We start from the raw sequence: 19,632 nt of genomic DNA on the forward strand, positions 1-19,632 counted from the left end.
ATTGACCTATTTACTTTCATTATTGTTATTAAGGGATAAAATTTAAGGTCCAAGTATATGAAAGATACCCTAGCTGACCTTATTCTCAGTGTTTTCTTTTCTTTTCTGGCCAATCATTCTGCAAAGGAAATGAGAGGCAGGAATGGGATTGTGGTTAGCGTGAATATGTAGTTTCTTGCAGGAACAACCATTTTGACAGTTCCTGCAGCATGGTGAAATTTCCTGTTCTTTGGTTCACTGCTTTTTCTGCATAGATAAAAACTATGAGTAAGCTGAATAGTAGCAAGCAAGCAAATAAGAAACTAGATCTGAAAATGCTTGCTCTTCTTTTATAAAAGAACGGAGCCATTCTAGAACACTCACCCAGGATAAAGATAATTGTTTACCTTGCTTCCTCCATCTCATTCCTTTCTTTTTATGTAGCTTCATTGTAGCAAGAATATAATTGGTAATGAAAAAAAATAACACCACCTTTATCATCTGGGGATACTTTGAATTTAATAGAAATTCTTTCAAAGAATTTGAAATAGAGAACTAGTTTCTTTCTAAAGCCTATACTCACATGTGGCAGGAACTCAAGAGTTAATGGGTTGGGTTCACATTTAACAAACTCTTTGGTGCATGATGGTTAATTTCACTTCTTCTCTACTTGCTCTTGCTTTTACTTCCTGTGGTCTGGTTTCTACTCCACCCATCCTGATGAAATTACTCTTTGGACCTTCCAGAAATATCACAATTTGACCTGCCTGCTTCCTTTGGCATTGCTAACAAATCCACTCCTTTTTTAAACGTATCCCCAGTATTCACAGCTTTGTTTCTGAGCCTGGCCTTTAGAACTCTCTAGACTGGGTTACATTAGGGATGCTGTCCTATTAAAATTTAATAGTATCTCAGGTAAAAACTTTGCTATTACACTATTCACAGTTTTGGATTCTGTGAAGCTGAGAAAGTTACCTACAGTGCTGGATTACACAAGGAAGATAATAAGAAACTAAGAGATTGGAAAAATGAACCAATTATAAAATGTTCATCTTTGGTGCTTCCAAAACAACATCCACATTGAGGGTGGGGAAAAGAGAAGTAGATTAAGAGCAATGTAAAATAGTTGTAAGTTTAACAAGGAAAATTATGTAAATGAAGTTGGGGTTATGTTTAGAGAAGTTTGGGATAGAGAACATGGGAGTCTAACTATTCTTATTGATTGATGAGATTATGATGGATTGAATGTCTATAAAGCATCTAGTGGACTGCATGCCTGGCACCTGCTGTGTCTTCATTTGGGGCAACTGTCTTCCTTTCTTTGCTGGCCAAACCAGAGCTTGACCTTTGTGAATTCTTCTGGGGTATGTACTTTAAGATGGGCCTTGACATAAAAGGCTCTCACAGGGAAGTAGCCCAATGATGAGGAGATGGAATGGAAATCCATACCACGTAATGTGTGGGGCATGGCGTCTGTCCTCCTATCTCTGAGGGCTGACAAAGTGCTTTCTGATTTAGTGCCTCCCCAGAATGGAAAAGACTGCTGTCCATCCTGGAGGCGATCAGCTTCGAGCTGAGTTACCACTGAACTGTAACACCGAGGTTACATGAATGGCCTTTGGCTTGTCTTTTACCTCTGACATACCCTGATCTTTTCAGTAAATGTAACCATACGTTCCATGAGAGCAGAGGTTGCAATTATCTTTTACACCCCTAAATCCCACATCTAACATAGCACCCGGCACATAGCAAACACTCAAATAACTGGGTTGAGTTGAATTTAAGGTTATTTTTTCCCCTGTATATGTTTGTGTTCCCTACAGTTAAGTACTGGCCCATCTGAGCTTCTCTCTCAGTGCCCTCTCCCTCTGATACCTCATTTACTCACATGGTTTCAACCATTGCTTCTCTACAGAGAAGGTGCCTCTAGGTCTGATGCTTCTCGTTAGGCTTATATTTCCAATTTCCTGCTGGATATTTTGCTTAGCCCAAGCTCCTCATTTTACCCTCCATACCAGCCTTCCCTCCATTTTTCCTGTTTCAGTGTAGATACAACCACTTCTTCAGTTACCCAGCTTCTCAATGAAAATGCATAAGCAGGCACTTGGGGTTCTGAATGATAGAGATACAGTATAGCTTGTGTTCAGCCCAAATAGAACCAATTGGAGCTGGTCAGTGAGGCGTGTGTACGCACCATCACATGTGACAGAGAAGCTAACTTAGGTCAAATATGAATTTCTACGTCCATTTAGTGAATAAATTTATGATTACCACCTTCTCCAGATTAATAACAAAGAAATAAGATAAAGAAATGCAAAATGCCAGCTAGTTCCATCCAATGTGGGTTTTCCCCCCAATCATTAAGACATTCTGAATTCCCAAATTAGATATTGTTGAAGAACTTAGAATGGCACCTAAATATAGTAGGTGCTTAATAAATATGTGTTGAATAAATGGAGAATATCTATTTTCAGGGAGAATGAACAGTGTTAGAAGTCATCTAGCCCCAACTCTCTTCTGCTGTGCCCAATCAAGCACTTAAAATATGACTAGTCTGAATGAGATGTAATCTTTTATAAAAGAAACATTGAATTTTAAAATTTTAGAATGTAAAATAGTAATTTTATATTGAACATTGATTATATGTTGAAATTACACTATTTTGGATATATTGAATTAAATCATATCTTTTAAAAAATTAGCTTCACTTATTTCCTTTTATTTATTTATCTCCCGTACTATTTTACTTTATTTTTATTACTGTTTTAATAATTTTTAATTTTTCAATTACAGTTGACATACAATATTATATTAGTTTCACGTGTGCAGCATAATAATTAGGTAATTACATAACTTACAAGATTATCCCCCGATAAACCTAGTAACCATCTGACACCATACATAGTTATTACAATATTAGTGACTATATTCTTTATGCTGTACTCTACATCCCCATGACTAGTTTGTAAAAACCAATTTGTACTTCTTAATCCCTTTCCCTTTTTCACCCAGTCCCCCAACACCTCTCCCATCTGGAAACCATCAAAATATTCTCTGTATATATACATTTCTGGTTTGTTTGTTTGTTTGCTTTGTTCTTCAGCTTCCACATATAAGTAGAATCACATTGCCTCTGTCTTTCTCTGTCTGACATACTCCACTCAGCACAATACCCTCCAGGTCCATCCATGCTGCTGCAGATGGCGAGCAATATTCCACTGTATATATGTACCACATACTCCTATCCATTCTTCCATCAACAGACACCCAGGCTGCCTCCACATCTTCGCCATTGTAAACAATGCTGTGAGAACATATGGTCCTATTGAAATAGCGTTTGGGGTTTCTTTGGATAAATAACCAGAAGTGGGATCACTGGGTCTGTCTTTGTCTCGTTATAGCCTTTATTTTAAAGTCTATTTTGTCTGGTATAAACATTGCTACTCCAGTTGATTTTTGTTTGTTTCCATTTTCATGAAATATATTTTCCCATCCCTTTATTTTTGGTCTGTGTGTGTCTTTTGATCTGAAGCAAGTCTCTTGTAGGCAGCATATGTATGGGTCTTGTTTTCTTATCCATTCAGTCACCCTATGTTTTTTCATTGGAGCATTTAATCCATTTACATGGAAAGTAATTGTTGATAGATATGTAGTTATTATCATTCTATTATTCATATTTTTTACCTTTTCTTCTTTTTCAAGAAGTCCCTTTAATATTCCTTGGAATACTGGTTTGGTGCTGAACTCCTTTAGCTTTTTCTTGTATGGGAAGCTCTTTATTCTTTATTCTAAATGATAACTTTGCTGCGTAGAGTAATCATGGTTGTAGGTTCTTTCTTTTCATCACTTTGAATATTTCCTCCCACTCTCTTCTTGCCTGCAAAATTTCTGTTGAGAAATCAGCTAGAAGTCTTATGCAAGCTCCCTTGTAGGTAACTACTTTTCTCTTGATGCTTTTAAGATTCTCTCTTTGTCTTTACCTTTGGCATTTTAATTATGATGTGTCTTGGTGTGGGTCTCTTTGAGTTCATCTTGTTTGGGACTCTCTGTTCTTCCTGGGCTTGTATGTCTATTTCCTTTGACATGTTAGAGAAGATTTCAGTCATTATTTCTTCAAATAGGTCTACAATTCCTTGCTCTCTCATGTCCTTCTTATCTTGCATCATGTCCTTTATGATGCAAATGTTGATATGCTTGATGTTGTCTCAGAGGCCCCTTAGACCATCCTCATTTTTTTTTGGATTCTTTTTTTTTTTTTTTTTTGCTATTATGATTGGATATTTTCTGTTACCTTATCTTCTAAATTGCTGATTCTATCCTCTGCTTCATCTAATCTACTGTTGTTTCCCTCTAATGTATTCTTTATTTCAGTTATAGTATCCTTTATTTCTGACTGATTCTTTTTTATGTTTTCTATCTCCATTTTTATGTTTCTTATCTCTTTGTTGAAGTCCTCACTGAGATTATTGAGCATTCTTATAACCAGTGTTTTGAACTCTGAGTCTAGTAGATTGCTTGTCTCCATTTTGTTTAGTTCTTTTTCTGGAACTTTGTTCTGTTATCTCATTTGGGGCATGTTTCTTTGTCTCCCCATTTGGCTGCCTCCCTGTGTTGTTTTATATGTATTAGGTAAAGCCCCTATGTCTCCAGGTCTACTACACCTTATGTAGTAGGTGTCCTGCGGGGTCCACTGATGCAATTTCCCTCATCACCTGAACCGGGTACTTCAGGTGTGTTCTTTGTGTGGTTTCTGTGTGCTCTCCTGTTTTAGTTGAGCCTGGTTTCTGTTTGAACATCAATGAGAGGATTGTTCCTTAGGCTGATTGGTTGTGAGGACTGGCCATGACTACAGTAGAGGAGTTGTTGTGCAGGGCCTGACCCTACAGAGCAGGATTTGTTTTAGCAGGGCTCTAGTGCTTTCCCGGTTTGCTTTTTGGGTGTGTCATCTGTGGGGCCACCTGGGTGGTGCTCCTGCTGGGTCTGAAGCTGGTCACTGGGTGTGCTGGTTCTAGGCCCTCCTACAAGAGATCCTGCCACAGGCCAACTTCAGTCAAAGCCTGTTCCCTGCCTGGGGCTGGCCACCTGGCATGAGCCACAAAGTAATTTTCAGATAGCCACCATACACTCTTGGCTTAGAGATGTCTGAAAGAGGCCAAGCCTCAAGCTGAGGACTGCTGCCACCAACGCCGGAGTTAGGGCTGCTCAGTAAGAGGTATGGGGCATGCTAAGGCCATATGCTGCTTGTTTGGGGTTTGTGAACCTTCAAGTGATTTTAGGAAAGTCTCTATCATAAGCCCAGCTAGGCCATTTGTATGGAAAAGCCACTGAAGCTGCTTGGGTGGGCCTGCAATTTGGGTGGGGTGATGTCTCAGAGAATCACGAGGGCAGGTTAAATGGTGTTAGCCAGTTGAATGGAGACTCAGATCTGGCTTCCACCTAAGTCTGAAGGCTGGGTGGGGGGAAGGCCTCAACAAAGAAACATTGGCTTATGCCACCATTTCTGTTTGGGATAAAGCTGCTCCTGCATTCTTCACCCTGCAGTCAGACAATTGAATTCCTCCTTGAATGTCCCTGGTGACTTTCAAGCTGCTGCCCCAGTGCTGGGGCTCAGAGCAAGTAAGTCCATAAGTGAGTTAATGTATGAGCTTTTTAAGAGGAACACCTGCGACTCCAGCAGCCTCCCATCTCACTCAGCTGCAATCACTGCTGGGTTTCACAGACAGAAGTTATGGGAACTTTTCTTCCTGGCCTTGAAACTCTGGGCTGGGGATTCTGGTGTGGGGATTGGACCGCTCGCTTCTCTGAGGGGACCTCCATAGCCAAGATAGTCCTTCCAATTCCTAATGAGCACATGTAGGTGTGGGGCCTATTCTTCCCCTTCCTACTAATTTGGACACAGCTTCTTCTGTATATCCTCAGTTGAAGGACTTTTGTTCAGTTAGACTTCAGGCGATGATGGTTGTTCTGTAGTTTAGTTGTAATTTTGATTTGGTCATGAGAGGAGGCCAGCACAGTGTTTACCTCTTCCACCATCTTGACTGGAAAATCTTTTTCCTTTTATTCTTTTTGAGGAGACTTCTAGAGATTTTAAAATTATATATATAGCTTGCATTATATTTCTATTGGACAGTGCTGCTATGCACTTTTCTGTATTAGTCAGGGGGAGAGAGAGAGAGAGAGAGAGAGAGAGAGAGAGAGAGATTATAAGAAGTTTTTCCATGTGATTATTAAAGGTGAGAAGTCCCAAGATCTGTAATCAGGAGACCTAGGAGAGCCAATGGTTAGTTCCAATCTGAGTCCAAATGACTGAGGACTAGGTGAACCAATGGTGTGAGTTCCAGTCCGAGGGCAGGAGAAGATGGATATTTCTGCTTGAAGGTAGTTAGGAAGGAAGAATTTTATCTTACTCAGGGTAGGCTTGTGTTTTTATCCTATACAGGCCTTCTACTGCTTAGATGAGGTCTAAGTGGGGAGTGTAATCTGCTTTACTCAGTCTACCAATTCAAATGTTAACCTCATCCAGAAACACTCTCACAGACACACCCAAAATAATGTTTGACCAAGTAATGGGCACCCCATGGCCCGGTCATGTGGACACACAAAATTAACTATCACTAAAACTTATACAGGTGACATTTAGCCTTTGTCCACATTCTGTCAATGAAGAGTTTTTTGTCCCATGGGATACACATTCCATGTAGGATATCTACCTATTTAAAAGGATTTTAACCCTAAATTCGTTTTTCTATTATCTCCATCCATCATTCTTAGGCAAATCTCCCAGCCCAGTAACTTTGTTAAATGAAACAGTTGGAATAAAAGATCCTGTTGGAATAGATGATCCTGGAACCCTTTCCTTGCCTAACCTTCTGGGAATCCTCACTTCCTTCCCTGCTCCCACTTCCACATGACAACCCTCCAAAACCTGCAGGCAGACATCAGATTTCCCTTTAGTATCTTTACCAGCTTTCAGCCATTTTTTGGCACCTCTGAGGGTTTTGCAAAGCATTCACTCCACAGCTCCATCAAAAACAATGTACTTGGAGCTAGTATGAGGGAGAGGCAGCTCACAGTGCTCCTGGGAAGGGCAGATGCTGCCCCTAGCCTCAGGACATCTCTGTACCACCGCTGCACTTAGGGAGGGAGGCCAAGGGAGGCCCCAGTAGGGGGCTCCTGGGAAGTCTACTCACACCTCCCCGCAGACAGAATGCACTATCAGTCAAGGTAAACAGACGCACTGGGGGCTTCAAAGAGGGGGAAATAAGCATCTTGTTGCAACAAGAGTGGAACCAGATCTGGGATTTATTGTTGAGCCCAGGACAAAGAAGCAAGAGGGGCATCAACATTTTCCTTAGAGAGGGGTCCCCAGCAGCCATATCACCCTCTCCCTGCAGAGTGAGCTCCCAGTTATCACTTGCCTGACTGTTGATGCTATTCTATTCTGCCTGAGTTTTCTTCCCCATAACGATGTGAAATACCTCTCCCTCTTAGAACCATGATCTCTTAGGAGCCTAGAAAGAAATTAGCTTTCATTTTGTCATCAACATCCTCTGAACTTGTTAGCTGTTAGCTGGGCAGCCCCTTTGGCACAATGACTTCAGAGAATATCTCCCATCTAAAATGTCAAATATATAGCCTATAATTACACCACAATGGTTTCATTCTTTGGCTCTTAAAGACTTTTTTTGTTTTTATTTTTTTCAGGGAACTTTAAAAAAGATATCCTTTAAATAGAGCAGACTGTAAGCCAATGTTAGTGAACTCCTTAATTATCAGCGAGTCTCTGTCCTAAAAGTTAGCTGGCACTCAGCTGGGTGGTATTGCATTTGTTTTGGACTGCACATACAGAAGACAATTATCTATTCTTAGTGTGTTTTATTTCCATGAGACCACATCTCCTTATTTTCCAACCATTTAAGGACAATTGTGACACTAAATAGCCAATAGCTTGCAAAGTTGCCTAACAGGTATAGGTGATCTAATCCAAGATCCTTATAAGGTCCTCTGTAGAAGTCAGAGACCAAGTGTCACCCTCCTGAAACACCAAGAATTTGCCGATACATGTTTATTAAATAAGCAGAATCAATACATGAACCTGAACTTCTCTGTTTCTGTCTTAGCCAGGGGTAAAATTTAGCATGGCATGTGTTTCTTTTAGTAATTCATTTAATATTTACTTGCCCACAACATACTGGCTACTGGACTTGGAGAATTTGAAGAGTGAAGACAAGTAATAGGCAGTCACAACACTGGATAATGAGTGTGTTTTAGGGGATGGGTGGGCAAGGCTAACACCCAGTGCCTCTGCACCATCAAAGCTAGTCTGGCTGTTTATAGCCAAGGTCTGTTCTGATCTGTCAGAAGATACTCCAACCTAGCTGGTGGGGAGGGGACAGTTAATAAGTTCTGGAGGATTTATCAGCATCTGTGGGCATTCAGGGTTAATGAACCCAAACTTTCAGCATTAGATTTAAAGCTACACTAGTGCCTTTGGGCTGACCGTCTGACCTCTTAGACGCTAAACCCATTCCTGCCTTCTTGTTTCTGCCACTGCTAGCCTCCTCACCAGGCCCTCCAAGCTAGTTTCCTTTTATCTGTCCCAGCTCCTCCTGCTCAGCAGCCCTCACAGCCACCTGCATCCACTATAACATATTTTGTCCTCAGGGCGTATTTCAGAAGCATGGAACTTCTTGGCAAGTTCACTTTCCAATTGGAGGGAGGCCACATGGTAAAGAGAAGGGGCTCTGGGGTGGGGGTTGGGGGGTGACAGTTTGACTCATGGCCCTAACTTTCAGAGCACGGGAACTTGGGCAAGTCACACAGCATCTTCTTTTGTAAAATGAAAATAATGATGTCTGTCTTGAAGGAGATCAAATGCGTTGATGGTGTAAAAATAGACTGTAAGCAGTGAGAATCTTATCCAAATGTAAGAGTGTCACCATAGCTCTTAGGAGGACCTGTGTGGACTGATGCTTCATCTGTGCAGTGGCGCTATTTCAGTGCTATTCATAATCAAATAACTGAAAGGTTTTGAAACAAGCAAATCCCCTATTACCCATTAGCTTTCTCCATAGGAATGCCTCACAGATCTCCCTCGAATCTTTCTGGCTAAGTCTTGCTTGTTCCTTAAGACCCAGCTGAAGCACTAACTTCTCTTGGAAGCACTCCCTGATATTTCCCGTTCCCTTCTCCTAGATTCACCTTGGCATGCTGATGGACCCAGAGCACGCCTCTATTAATGCACACGTGACACAGATTTTCAGTTCTGTTCCCCTGGTCAAATCCCTTGATGATGGAGGCCACATCTTTCATTTCTAGATTGTCAGTACACATTATGTCCTCAATAAATATTTCTTGAACAAATGAATGAATGGAATTCTGGACTAATCTCTAGCACATACGGTTTTGCTTTCTCTGAACTGCCCATCCACAAAATATGACCACAGTAATTCTATTCTGCCAGTCGAACTGCACGTGCTGGTGGTTGATGCTGGCCTGGTGATGGCTACTATACAATAAGATGGTGGAAAGGAACTGCAGGCATTGCTGGTTTCTCTTACATGCTCCATCATTACAACATTCCTTTATTTCATGCTTAGATACTGTGTTTGGACATGCAGTCAAGTGGAATACATAAACAAAATTCATAAATAAATAGGCGAATTATTTGGATTATTTTGAATAGGAATTAATTTTGGAATGGTCACAGTGTCGAGACCCCACAGGATGTTACAGAATGTAATGATTAAATGCCTGGACTTTGGAATCCAACAGACATGGGCTCCCATCTCAGCTCTGCTTCTCATTAACTATGTGACCTTAGGTGACTTTCTTAAACTCACTGGGCCTCATTTTCTCTGTCTTTATGAGCTTTGTGTTCCTCACAAATTTGTTCTGAGGGTTAAGAAAGATGATGCCCATGCAGCAATTAGCAGTCCTTGGTGCCTAGGCAGTGCCCAGTGCCTGCCAGCCCTTGCTTTGGTTGTTATATGCACCAGCAGGAAGTCCTCCCTTTCCCCTCATGTCTGCATTCCCGCACATCTCTCCCAGTTACAAAGATCTCAAGAGAAGCACTTTGCACTAGACTTTTAGTATCTCTGATAGAGTTTGTGGATTTGTATCTATTTGTAGATATAGTTACAAAAAATATCAAAATTCTTTACTCTTCATTAAGCCAATTCTTACAAATACTCAAGCATATCTCAGTATCTTGTGAACAAAATGATTCCAAACATTTATACTTTCCTCAACCTGGTGTCCAGACACCTTGCTGGTGCCCCTTGCCCCCATTTGTAATGTGTACCCAGCACGAGAACCATATTCTATCATCCAGGTAGTTGCTATGCATATCTCTTGACGTTCTGATCAGGTCTGTTTCCATAGAAATAGGAAAATTTACTCCCTTCTCCTGGTTTCCTACTACTGTAGGACACATGGGTCGGAGAAGGAATTTCTATTTCACTGACTCTTGATGTGATTAGACAGCCAGACTGGTATTTTAGCAAAGCTAAGCTCTCCTGGATTTGTCTGCAGAACAAACCTGTTCATAGATATGGGCCACATCTTGGTCTCTCCACATCAGCCATAGAGACAACTCTGTTCCCTGAAGGTGATCAGAGGTATATGATGAGTTAATGAATGAGTGAATGAATAAAAAATTAGAAATCATGCTGAGTGAATTGTATTAACCATGAGTTGCACCAGTGTGGGACATGAGGGAAAAAACATTTAGACTTTTCTGGATAAACACTCTTTTCTTCTTTATTATAACATGAAGAAGAGGGAAGAAGAGAAGGAGGAAAAGGAGGAGGAGGAAGGAATTAGATAATTCAACCGTTTATGCAACTCAATTTAGATGTGTATATTGCTTTACAGTTTGCAAGCTAGCTTACTATTCATTTAACATTAAATATATTTTATTAAACAACTACATAGTGTTTTCAGCAAAGTGGCTACACCGTGAATAGGACACAGTTCCTGTCCTCTGTTCACAATAATCATAGAGAGGATAAAGGGTATCTTTGGATTATCCCTCATGTAATTATGAGCAAACTGAAACTTGCTTTGAATAGAGCAGTATTCTTCCAAGAGCATACAGCTGGTCAGTGGGAAGAGCAGGACTTGAATCCAAGGTTACATGCTCTACCTATACCAAGCCACCTCCTTTATGCTTTGATTAAGTCAAGCGTTGTTCAAGCAACTTGTGAACCATAATAAATGTCCCAAAATGTCTCTAATGGGCAAAAAGATTTTATGCATATTCAGTAACTCAAATACTTTGAACTTTGTTTTTCTGATATAGTTTACTGCCCAGAATCTGAGAGGGGAGGATTAGATAACATTTATACTCCACATCTAGACAATCAAGAATTAGCAGCATTAATCTCCAGGATGTGGTTACTATAACCACATACAAAAAGCTTGGCATAATATTTAGTGCCTTCTGGAGATTAATGCTGCTAATTCTTGATTGTCTGGATATGGAGTATAAATGTTATCTCATCCTCCCCTTTCAGATTCTGGGCAGTAAACTATACTAGAAAAACAAAGTTCACGATATTTGAATTACTTAATTATCACATGATTAAGTAAAACAATTTCATTACTAATGTTTAGATTTGAACTATGAGCCCTGTTCAAATTAAAAAGCAACACTTTGCTGAATCCTGAAATGATAGCAACTACTGAATACTATACTAGAATCAAAAGCTAAATTCCACAGAACTACCAGTGAATTCATTTGAAACATGAATTCAATTGGAAAATACAAGACTTGAAAATCAAAGTAATGTCCAGAACTAAATGTTAAACGTTCCAAAATTCTATAAATTTTAGCTCCTATAATTTACCAGGCACTCAACAAAAGAAGGACTGGCACCTTCTCACACACTAGCGAGCCCTGGTCAACACTGCAGCCAAGTTCACCAAAGTCAATTGGACCAAATTCATGTTTTACACGTAACTGACAGTACTGCTCTGCCACTTCTATTTTTGTAATGTCACATGCCCACAGAGAGTTCACAGGCAAGCTAGCTAGAAGAAAAATTGGTTTCCCTTTGGTACCACTACACTCAGGAGACTGGTATTCAAATTGCTGCTAAGGAAAGCTAATAAACATAGCAACCAGAAAAAAGAACCAGAGGTAATCAATCAATTGATCAATAAGATTGTTGAATTTATTTCCACTTATGTTGGAATTTGAACCGTTTGTTGAGGACATGGTAGGGTGGGGATTAGGAATTGGAATAAGAAACAAGTAGAATTTGAGATGGAAGGTAATGACCAGCAGAATTGAATTGCTGTATTAGTGGTCAAAATCTTTCTGCTCGTTTCCTTTCTCCCACTTGAAATAGGCTCTGTCATCACCACTCCACATAAAACTGCTTTTGCCAAGATCTCAACTTGAAAAGTCAAATTTTCTAGTTAGAAGAAGGGGCTGATGCTGCAGTGTGCATGTAGATTTAATTCATTATCACTCATTACACAGTGTGGCCCCTCCTATACTTAAGCAGGGACAAAGGCTCAGAGATTAAACCTGTTACAGGATAAACATGGAGAAAACACTATGAAGTTATACTCATTCATTCAAATATGTATTGTCTGCTATGCATCCAGCCTACTTCTAAGTATTGGGAATGTGACTACGCATTTGAATAAGATAGACACATCCAAGATGACTCAATACATAAACACTGTGCCTGCTTCCTTCCATGAACACATTAAAATTACAACTAAATTATACAACAATCAACCAGGAGAACCATCTGAAATCTGGCTGAACAGAAGTTTTATAACTAAGGATATAAAGAAGAAGCCATATCAAGACTGGTAGGAGGGGTGGAGACGCAAAACTGGCTAACTCTAACCTCCATGTGGCGGTTGAGAACCAGGAGGGATATCTCAGCCATGGAGCTTCCCCCCAGAGGAGCGAGGGAGTCCAGCCCCACACCGGCCTTCCCAGCCCAGAGTACTGGTGCCAGGTAAAGGAGCCCCCACAACATCTGGCTGTGATAATCAGTGGGGATTCTGACCATCCAGATGGGATGGAAGGCAGCAGGAAACCCAGACGTCCCCTTAAAGAGCCTGCACACAAGTTCATTCACTCCTAGGCACTCACCTTGGGTTCCAGTGGAGGGACAGTTAACTCGGGGGCTATTAGAGACATATGGCGGGCAGACTGAGTTGTGTTGCTTCAGGTTGAGGGCTGGAGGACTATTGCCATTTCCCTGTGAGAAGTTCCTCCTCCTGTGTAGCCAGCAGGCAGACATCATCTTTCCTTTAGTTGTTGAACCCACTTCCCACAGGTCAAATATGAATCTCATTGGTCTGGTGAGCTCTGCAGCTCTCCCCTGTTGACTCAATGGGACCCCACCCATGCAATGCCCCCCCATGCTGGAGGCACTTTCTCAAAGAGCAGCCCGCCCCACCGGCACTGCACTCTTTCTTGGAAAATTATCACAGTCCCACAGACCCCAGGCGGGCAGTGACTGGCCTTGGTGTACTCTGAGACTTTTGCTGAGTTGCTTCAGGCTCAGCACTGGCATCAAACCAGAATTCACATTAACTTGGTGACCACAGCTCTTCCCATTCTAGTGACTCCCTGAGACCCTGCCTCACGCAACTTGTGCACCTCATGAGGCTTTATACCTTAAGGGAGTCAGCAGGTGGCAGCAGGCCTCTGGGTGTCCTGGCATTTTGCAGAGCTACCCCAGGCCCAGTACTGGTGGCAGACATCCTTAGTCACAGAGTGGCCTCTCCCATGCACCTCCAGGATTAGCAAGGGCAGGGAAAAACTGCAGGTCACTTTATAGCTCTTACCAGGTAGTCCCCAGCTGGTTACAGGCAGTGGGTGACCTGGCCCTGCACTGAAGCCCCTCACAAGAGGCCCCAAAACCAATATGCTTGGAAGTTGGCTTCAGACCACAGCAGATTACCATCCAATTAGCTCCACAAGTGGCACACTCAAAGGGGAGTCTCAACAGGCACCAGAGCCCACTAGGGTGAATAACACTCAGTGGGGTAAGCTCCCTTCCCACAGCAGCCTGTAAGCTGTGGACGTGGCCAAACCCCACAGCCATTCAGCCTGCGGGTCAATCCCACCCACTGACATGCCAATATCAACCAAAGTTCAACTATAACAGGAGGGTACACACAATCCACACAAGGGACACTACTGGACCATCCCATGTGGGTGACCAGGGAGACTTTGCCAGGGCCCCACATGACACCTACTACATAAGATCTCCTGGCCAAGACTAGGGGACATAGCAGCTCTACCTAATACATAGAAAAAACACAGGAAGAAAGCCAAAACGAGGAAACAGAAATACATCCCAAATGAAAGAATAGGAGAAAACTCCAAAAAAAGAACTAAACAAAATGGAGGCAAGCAACTTACCAGATACAGAGTTCAAAACAATGGTTATAAGGATGCTCAAGAAACTTAGTGAGAACTTCAACAAAGAGTTAGCAAGCATATAAAATAACATAGAAACCATAAAAAAGAACCAGTCAGAAGTGAAAAAATATAGTAACTGAGTGACGAATGCACTAGAAGAAATCACCAGCAGACTAGATGAAGCAGAGGACCAAATCACTGATTTGGAAGACAAGGTAGCAGAAAAACCCAACCAAAACAGCAAAAGGAACAAAGAAATCCCCCAAATAAGGATGGTTTAAGAGACCTCTGGGACAACATTGAGCATAATGACATTCACATCATAGGGGTACCAGAAGGAAAAGAAAGAAAGCAATGGATTAGGAACCTATTTCAAGAAATAATGGCTGAAAACTTTCCTAACCTGGTGAAGGAAATAGACATACAAGCCCAGGAAGTGCAGAGAATCCCAAATAAGATGAACTCAAAGAGGTCCACACCTAGATACACTATAATTAAAATGGAAAAGGTTAAGGACAAAGAGAGAATTCTAAAGGCAGCAAGAGAAAGACAACTAGTAACTTATAAGGGAGCTCCCATAAGATTGTCAGTTGATTTCTCAACAGAAACTTGGCATAAAATATTCAATGTGATAAAAAGTGAGGACCTACAACCAAGATTACTCTGTCCAGCAAAGCTATCATTTAGAATTGAAGGACAAATAAAGAGCTTCCCAGACAAGAAAAAGCTAAAGGAGTTCATCATCACCAAACCAGTATTACAAGGAATGTTAGAGAGACTTCTTTAAGATTAAAAAAATATATCAAAATTATGAATAATAAAATGGCAATAACTACGTGTCTATCAATAATTACTTTCCATGTAAATGGTTTAAATGCTTTACTCAAAAGACATAGGAGGGCTGAATGAATAAGAAAAGAAAAATCCTTACATACAATGCTGCCTACAAGAGACTCACTTCAGTTTAAAAGACACACACAGACTGAAAGTAAAGGTATGGGAAAGATATTTCATGAAAATGGAAACAAACCAAAAAAAAGCAGGAGTAGTAATACTTATACAAGACAAAGTAGACTTTGAAACAAAGGCTATAACAAGAGACAAAGAAGGACCTGGTAATTTCTCCTCAGTGTATTTATCTGAAGAAACTCAAAATGCTACTTCGAGGGGACATGTGCACCCATGTATTCATTGCAGCATTGTTTACAATAGTCAAGATGTGGAGGTGGCCTGTGTGTCTGCCAATGCAAGAATCGATAAAGAGAAGGTGGTACATATATACAATGGAGTATTGCTTGGATAGGGAAGGGAATGGGTTCTTATCATCTGTAGCAACAGGATGGACCTGGAGGGTGTTGTGCTGAGTGGAGTGTCAGACAGAGAAAGACAGATGCAATGTGATTCGGCTTATGTGTGGAATCTAAAGAACAAAATAAACAAACAAAACAGAAACAAACTCATAGATACAGAAAACATATTTGTAGTTGCCCCAAATGAGAGGAGGGTTGGGGGTGAGTGAAAAAAGAAAAAGGATTAAGAAGTACAAATTTGTTGTTACACAGCAATCTTGAGGATGTAGTGTATAGCATAAGGAATATAGTCTGTAATATTGTAATAACTATGTATGGTGTAGATGTATATTGATTTGTTAGATTGATAGATGGGAGGGAATTGGGAGGGCAGGGTGAAGGGATTAAGAAGAAATACAAACTAATAGTTGCAAAATAGTCATGGGGTTGTATGTAAAGTAAAGCACATGGAATATAGTCAATAATATTGTAATAACTATATATAGTGCCAGGTGGGTATTAAACTAGTCAGAGGATTCACTTTTTAAATTATATAAATGTCTAACAACTATGTTGTATACCTGAAGTTAATATAAAATAATATTCAATGTCAAAAAAAAGTAAATAGGCTCGCGTCTCCGCCGCCATCACCACCACCACTGCCTCCGAGCTGGGCCGGAACTGCAGGAGACAGAGCCCTGAAGCAAAGAAATCTGGATCACAAGAAAGTATTCAAGGGTCATGCAAGCCAACTATAGCCAACTGCACAGTCCTCCAGGAGCTGCAGGCAGTGAAGATGCCCCAGCCTCCCAATGTGTCCCTACAAGACTGAGAGAAAGTTCTTGTTTTCATTCTGTAGATGTGCATATCCAGATAAACTCCATACCTAAAGAATGTGCTGAAAATCCAAGCTCCAGAAACATAAGGTCAGGTGTCCATGGCTGTACCCTGGATGTGTACATAGTCTCTCACGGATTCACTCCCATAACGAAGCAAGGCAGCCTGATGATACTGCCATGGAGTCTGGAGATCATAACAGTGGCTCCTTCTCAGAATTCCGATATCTCTTTAAGTGGCTGCAAAAAAGCCTTCCATATATTTTGATTCTTGGTGTCAAACTTGTTATGCAGCATATAACAGGAATTTCTGTTGGAATTGGGCTGCTTACAACTTTTACGTATGCAAACAAAAGCATTGTAAATCAGGTTTTTCTAAGAGAAAGGTGCTCAAAGATTCAGTGTGCTTGGTTACTGGTATTCTTAGCAGGATCTTCTGTTCTTTTATATTACACCTTTCATTCTCAGTCACTTTATTACAGCTTAATTTTTTTAAATCCTGCTTTGGACCGTTCAAGCTTCTGGGAAGTACTTTGGATTGTCTGTAGACTTCATTCTAAAATTCCTCTTCATGGGCTTAAAATGCCTTATTTTATTGGTGCCTTCTTTCATCATGCCTTTTAAATCCAAGGGTTACTGGTATATGCTTTTAGAAGAATTATGTCAGTATTACCGAACTTTTGTTCCCATACCAGTTTGGTTTTGTTACCTTATAAGCCATGGGGACTTTGGTAATGTAACTAGATGGAGTCTTGGGATATTGCTGGCTTTACTCTACCTCATACTAAAACTTTTGGACTTTTTTGGACATCTAAGAACTTTCCGACGGGTTTTGCAAATGTTTTTTATACGACCAAGTTACGGAGTGGCTGCCAGCAAGAGACAGTGTTCAGATGTGGGTGATATTTGTTCAATATGTCAAGCTGAATTTCAAAAGCCAATTCTTCTCATCTGTCAGCATATATTTTGTGAAGAGTGCATTACCTTATGGTTTAACAGAGAGAAAACATGTCCACTGTGCAGAATTGTGATTTCAGATCATATAAACAAATGGAAAGATGGAGCTACTTCATCACACCTTCAAACATATTAAGTTATATAAACTATTAAGGCCACAAAACACTGATTGTATTTGGTTATAGTGAGTATTGATAAAAGACATTAGAATGGATTTTCAGGGCTAGCTGTTAAGGAAAATGTTTCCAAATGGTTTTAGAATATTGTCATAAGACTTAAAAGATTAAATGAAAGAACCCTATGTTTTAAAAAATATGTAAGTAATGTTCAACCTGATGCATATGAACATTTATTCTATCCTAATTATTTGACAGGTGATTGCAGTGTTAAATTGTGTTTTCTTGTTAATGTTACCAAAACAGCAATTAGATAACTAGAATGAGTAGATCTTAGAGGAACTCAGGTATACTTTCCTGACAATGTTCCCAGACTAAAGAATATTTTTTATGTTTTAAGATACACATTATCTGAAAGTAGAATTTTCTTTAGCTTGACTTTTATAATTCCCATTCTAAAAATTCTTAAAATTTTCATAAAATTTGTATTTTTAAATGAAAGTTCTAAATGCTATATTTTACCTATAACAATCAGATTTTCTAAGTGAAGATTAACTGAGGATGATATATTTTAATACTGTATTATTCTCTGTAGTATTATTAGTAATCAGTGAGAATAATGATTTAAATTCATTTTGTTTATGGACCTCATACATACAATCCTGCCATCAACTTTAATGTTCGTACTCTTGCTTCCTGTATAGTGCCATGGACTGTCTTGAAGTAACTATTAAAATAATTAAAAAATAACAAAAAGTAAATAAAGTGCTTAGAAGGGCAAAAAAAGAGAACATTTTAGGTATGAGTAGATATATATTATGTATACTTTGATATAATTTTGGTAAACAACTATGAAATTTAAAAAAAGGAAAGAAAGTATAGCTCCTTCTTCTTTTATAAACAGTTAAATGTAAATAATCATGTTATCAGCACATAATTACATTTCATCTCCTTATTTAATTCCTTTTACTATAGTGGCATTTAGGCTGCTTTTTAGAAACAGACCCCAAATTGAAATCACTATAAAGTCTCCAACAAGATCATTTGTGAGCAAACGACATGCTCATACTCTCCTTTTTTGTTTACTTTAAGGATTTGCTCTGTGTCAGACTTCTCAAATACCGAGAAATGATTTCTTAATAAAAGAACTCTTACTACCATTGTGGGGACAAAACCCCAGAAAGCAGTTTCCAGGCTCTCGGCCTCACATAGAAAGGTGCTGGCTCAGGTAGTAAATGGTCATCAACTGTGATTGGATGGCCATCAGCTGTGGCTAGTTGGCCGACAGCTGTAACCAGTGAGCCATTGGCCACTAATATAACTGCCGTGGCTACCCTGGCAGAGAAGTGGGGGCTAGCAAGAAGATGGTGGCTGAGCCTGCAAGCAGAGCAGTGAGGGTTGCGGATAGTGTGGCTTCTGCTTCCTGTGTCTCCAACCCAGCCGCCAGCAAGAATATAGTAATATGACTTCCCTACCTATGGCTCCATGGGTGTTCCTTTTTGGCCTCATCATATCCTGTGTTCTTATGTGGGGAGCGGGACCAGAGACCCTGCATGACTCCCCACATGACAACCATAAACATACAGAGTAGAAAAGACTTCCAAGTGATAACTGAAACATACACTTCCTACACGAAAGGAGTAATTTTTCAGTCTGTTTATGAGGGTGGCTCAAAAGTCGTGATTTAATGTTACCTTTCTTAAAAAGTAAAAACAAGTCCACGGGGATCCTGGAGTAACAGAAATATTCTAAATGAAAAATCTTTAAATTACTCCAAAAGCTAGTGTGTCCATGAAAACAAGCTCAACTCTGAAAATGGAAAATGGTTTAATTTATTCCCAAGGCCTGCCTAGAAAGTAAGCAAGAACTGGATCTGTTTAATTTCAAATCTAAAAACATACCCAAATTAATTAAGTTTATTGCACCATTTAGGCTGTAGATGTGGAGAGCCAAAATAACAAAATTACAATTCAAACTAGACATTTCTCCAAACTTATTAGCTACCCCATAAAGGATGCCTCCCTGAGATCTATAGTCTTTCGCCATACCAAAATATA

General features: G+C 40.1%; 1 protein-coding gene across 1 annotated transcript; it reads left to right on the top strand.

The window, feature by feature from the left end:
* Nucleotides 1-16,357: 16,357 nt before the first annotated feature.
* LOC308500986 (E3 ubiquitin-protein ligase RNFT1-like) lies at nt 16,358-17,595 on the top strand (the record flags this gene model as incomplete). The annotated part of the gene is given in 3 exon segments (XM_081056487.1): nt 16,358-16,612; nt 16,615-17,044; nt 17,046-17,595. Coding segments are annotated over 3 exon segments (1,185 nt in total). The 5' UTR covers nt 16,358-16,407.
* Between the last annotated feature and the right edge of the window lie 2,037 nt (nt 17,596-19,632).

This window comes from Rhinolophus hipposideros (assembly GCF_964194185.1).
Source record: "Rhinolophus hipposideros genome assembly, chromosome: 8".
In the NCBI taxonomy this organism is placed as follows: domain Eukaryota; kingdom Metazoa; phylum Chordata; class Mammalia; order Chiroptera; family Rhinolophidae; genus Rhinolophus; species Rhinolophus hipposideros.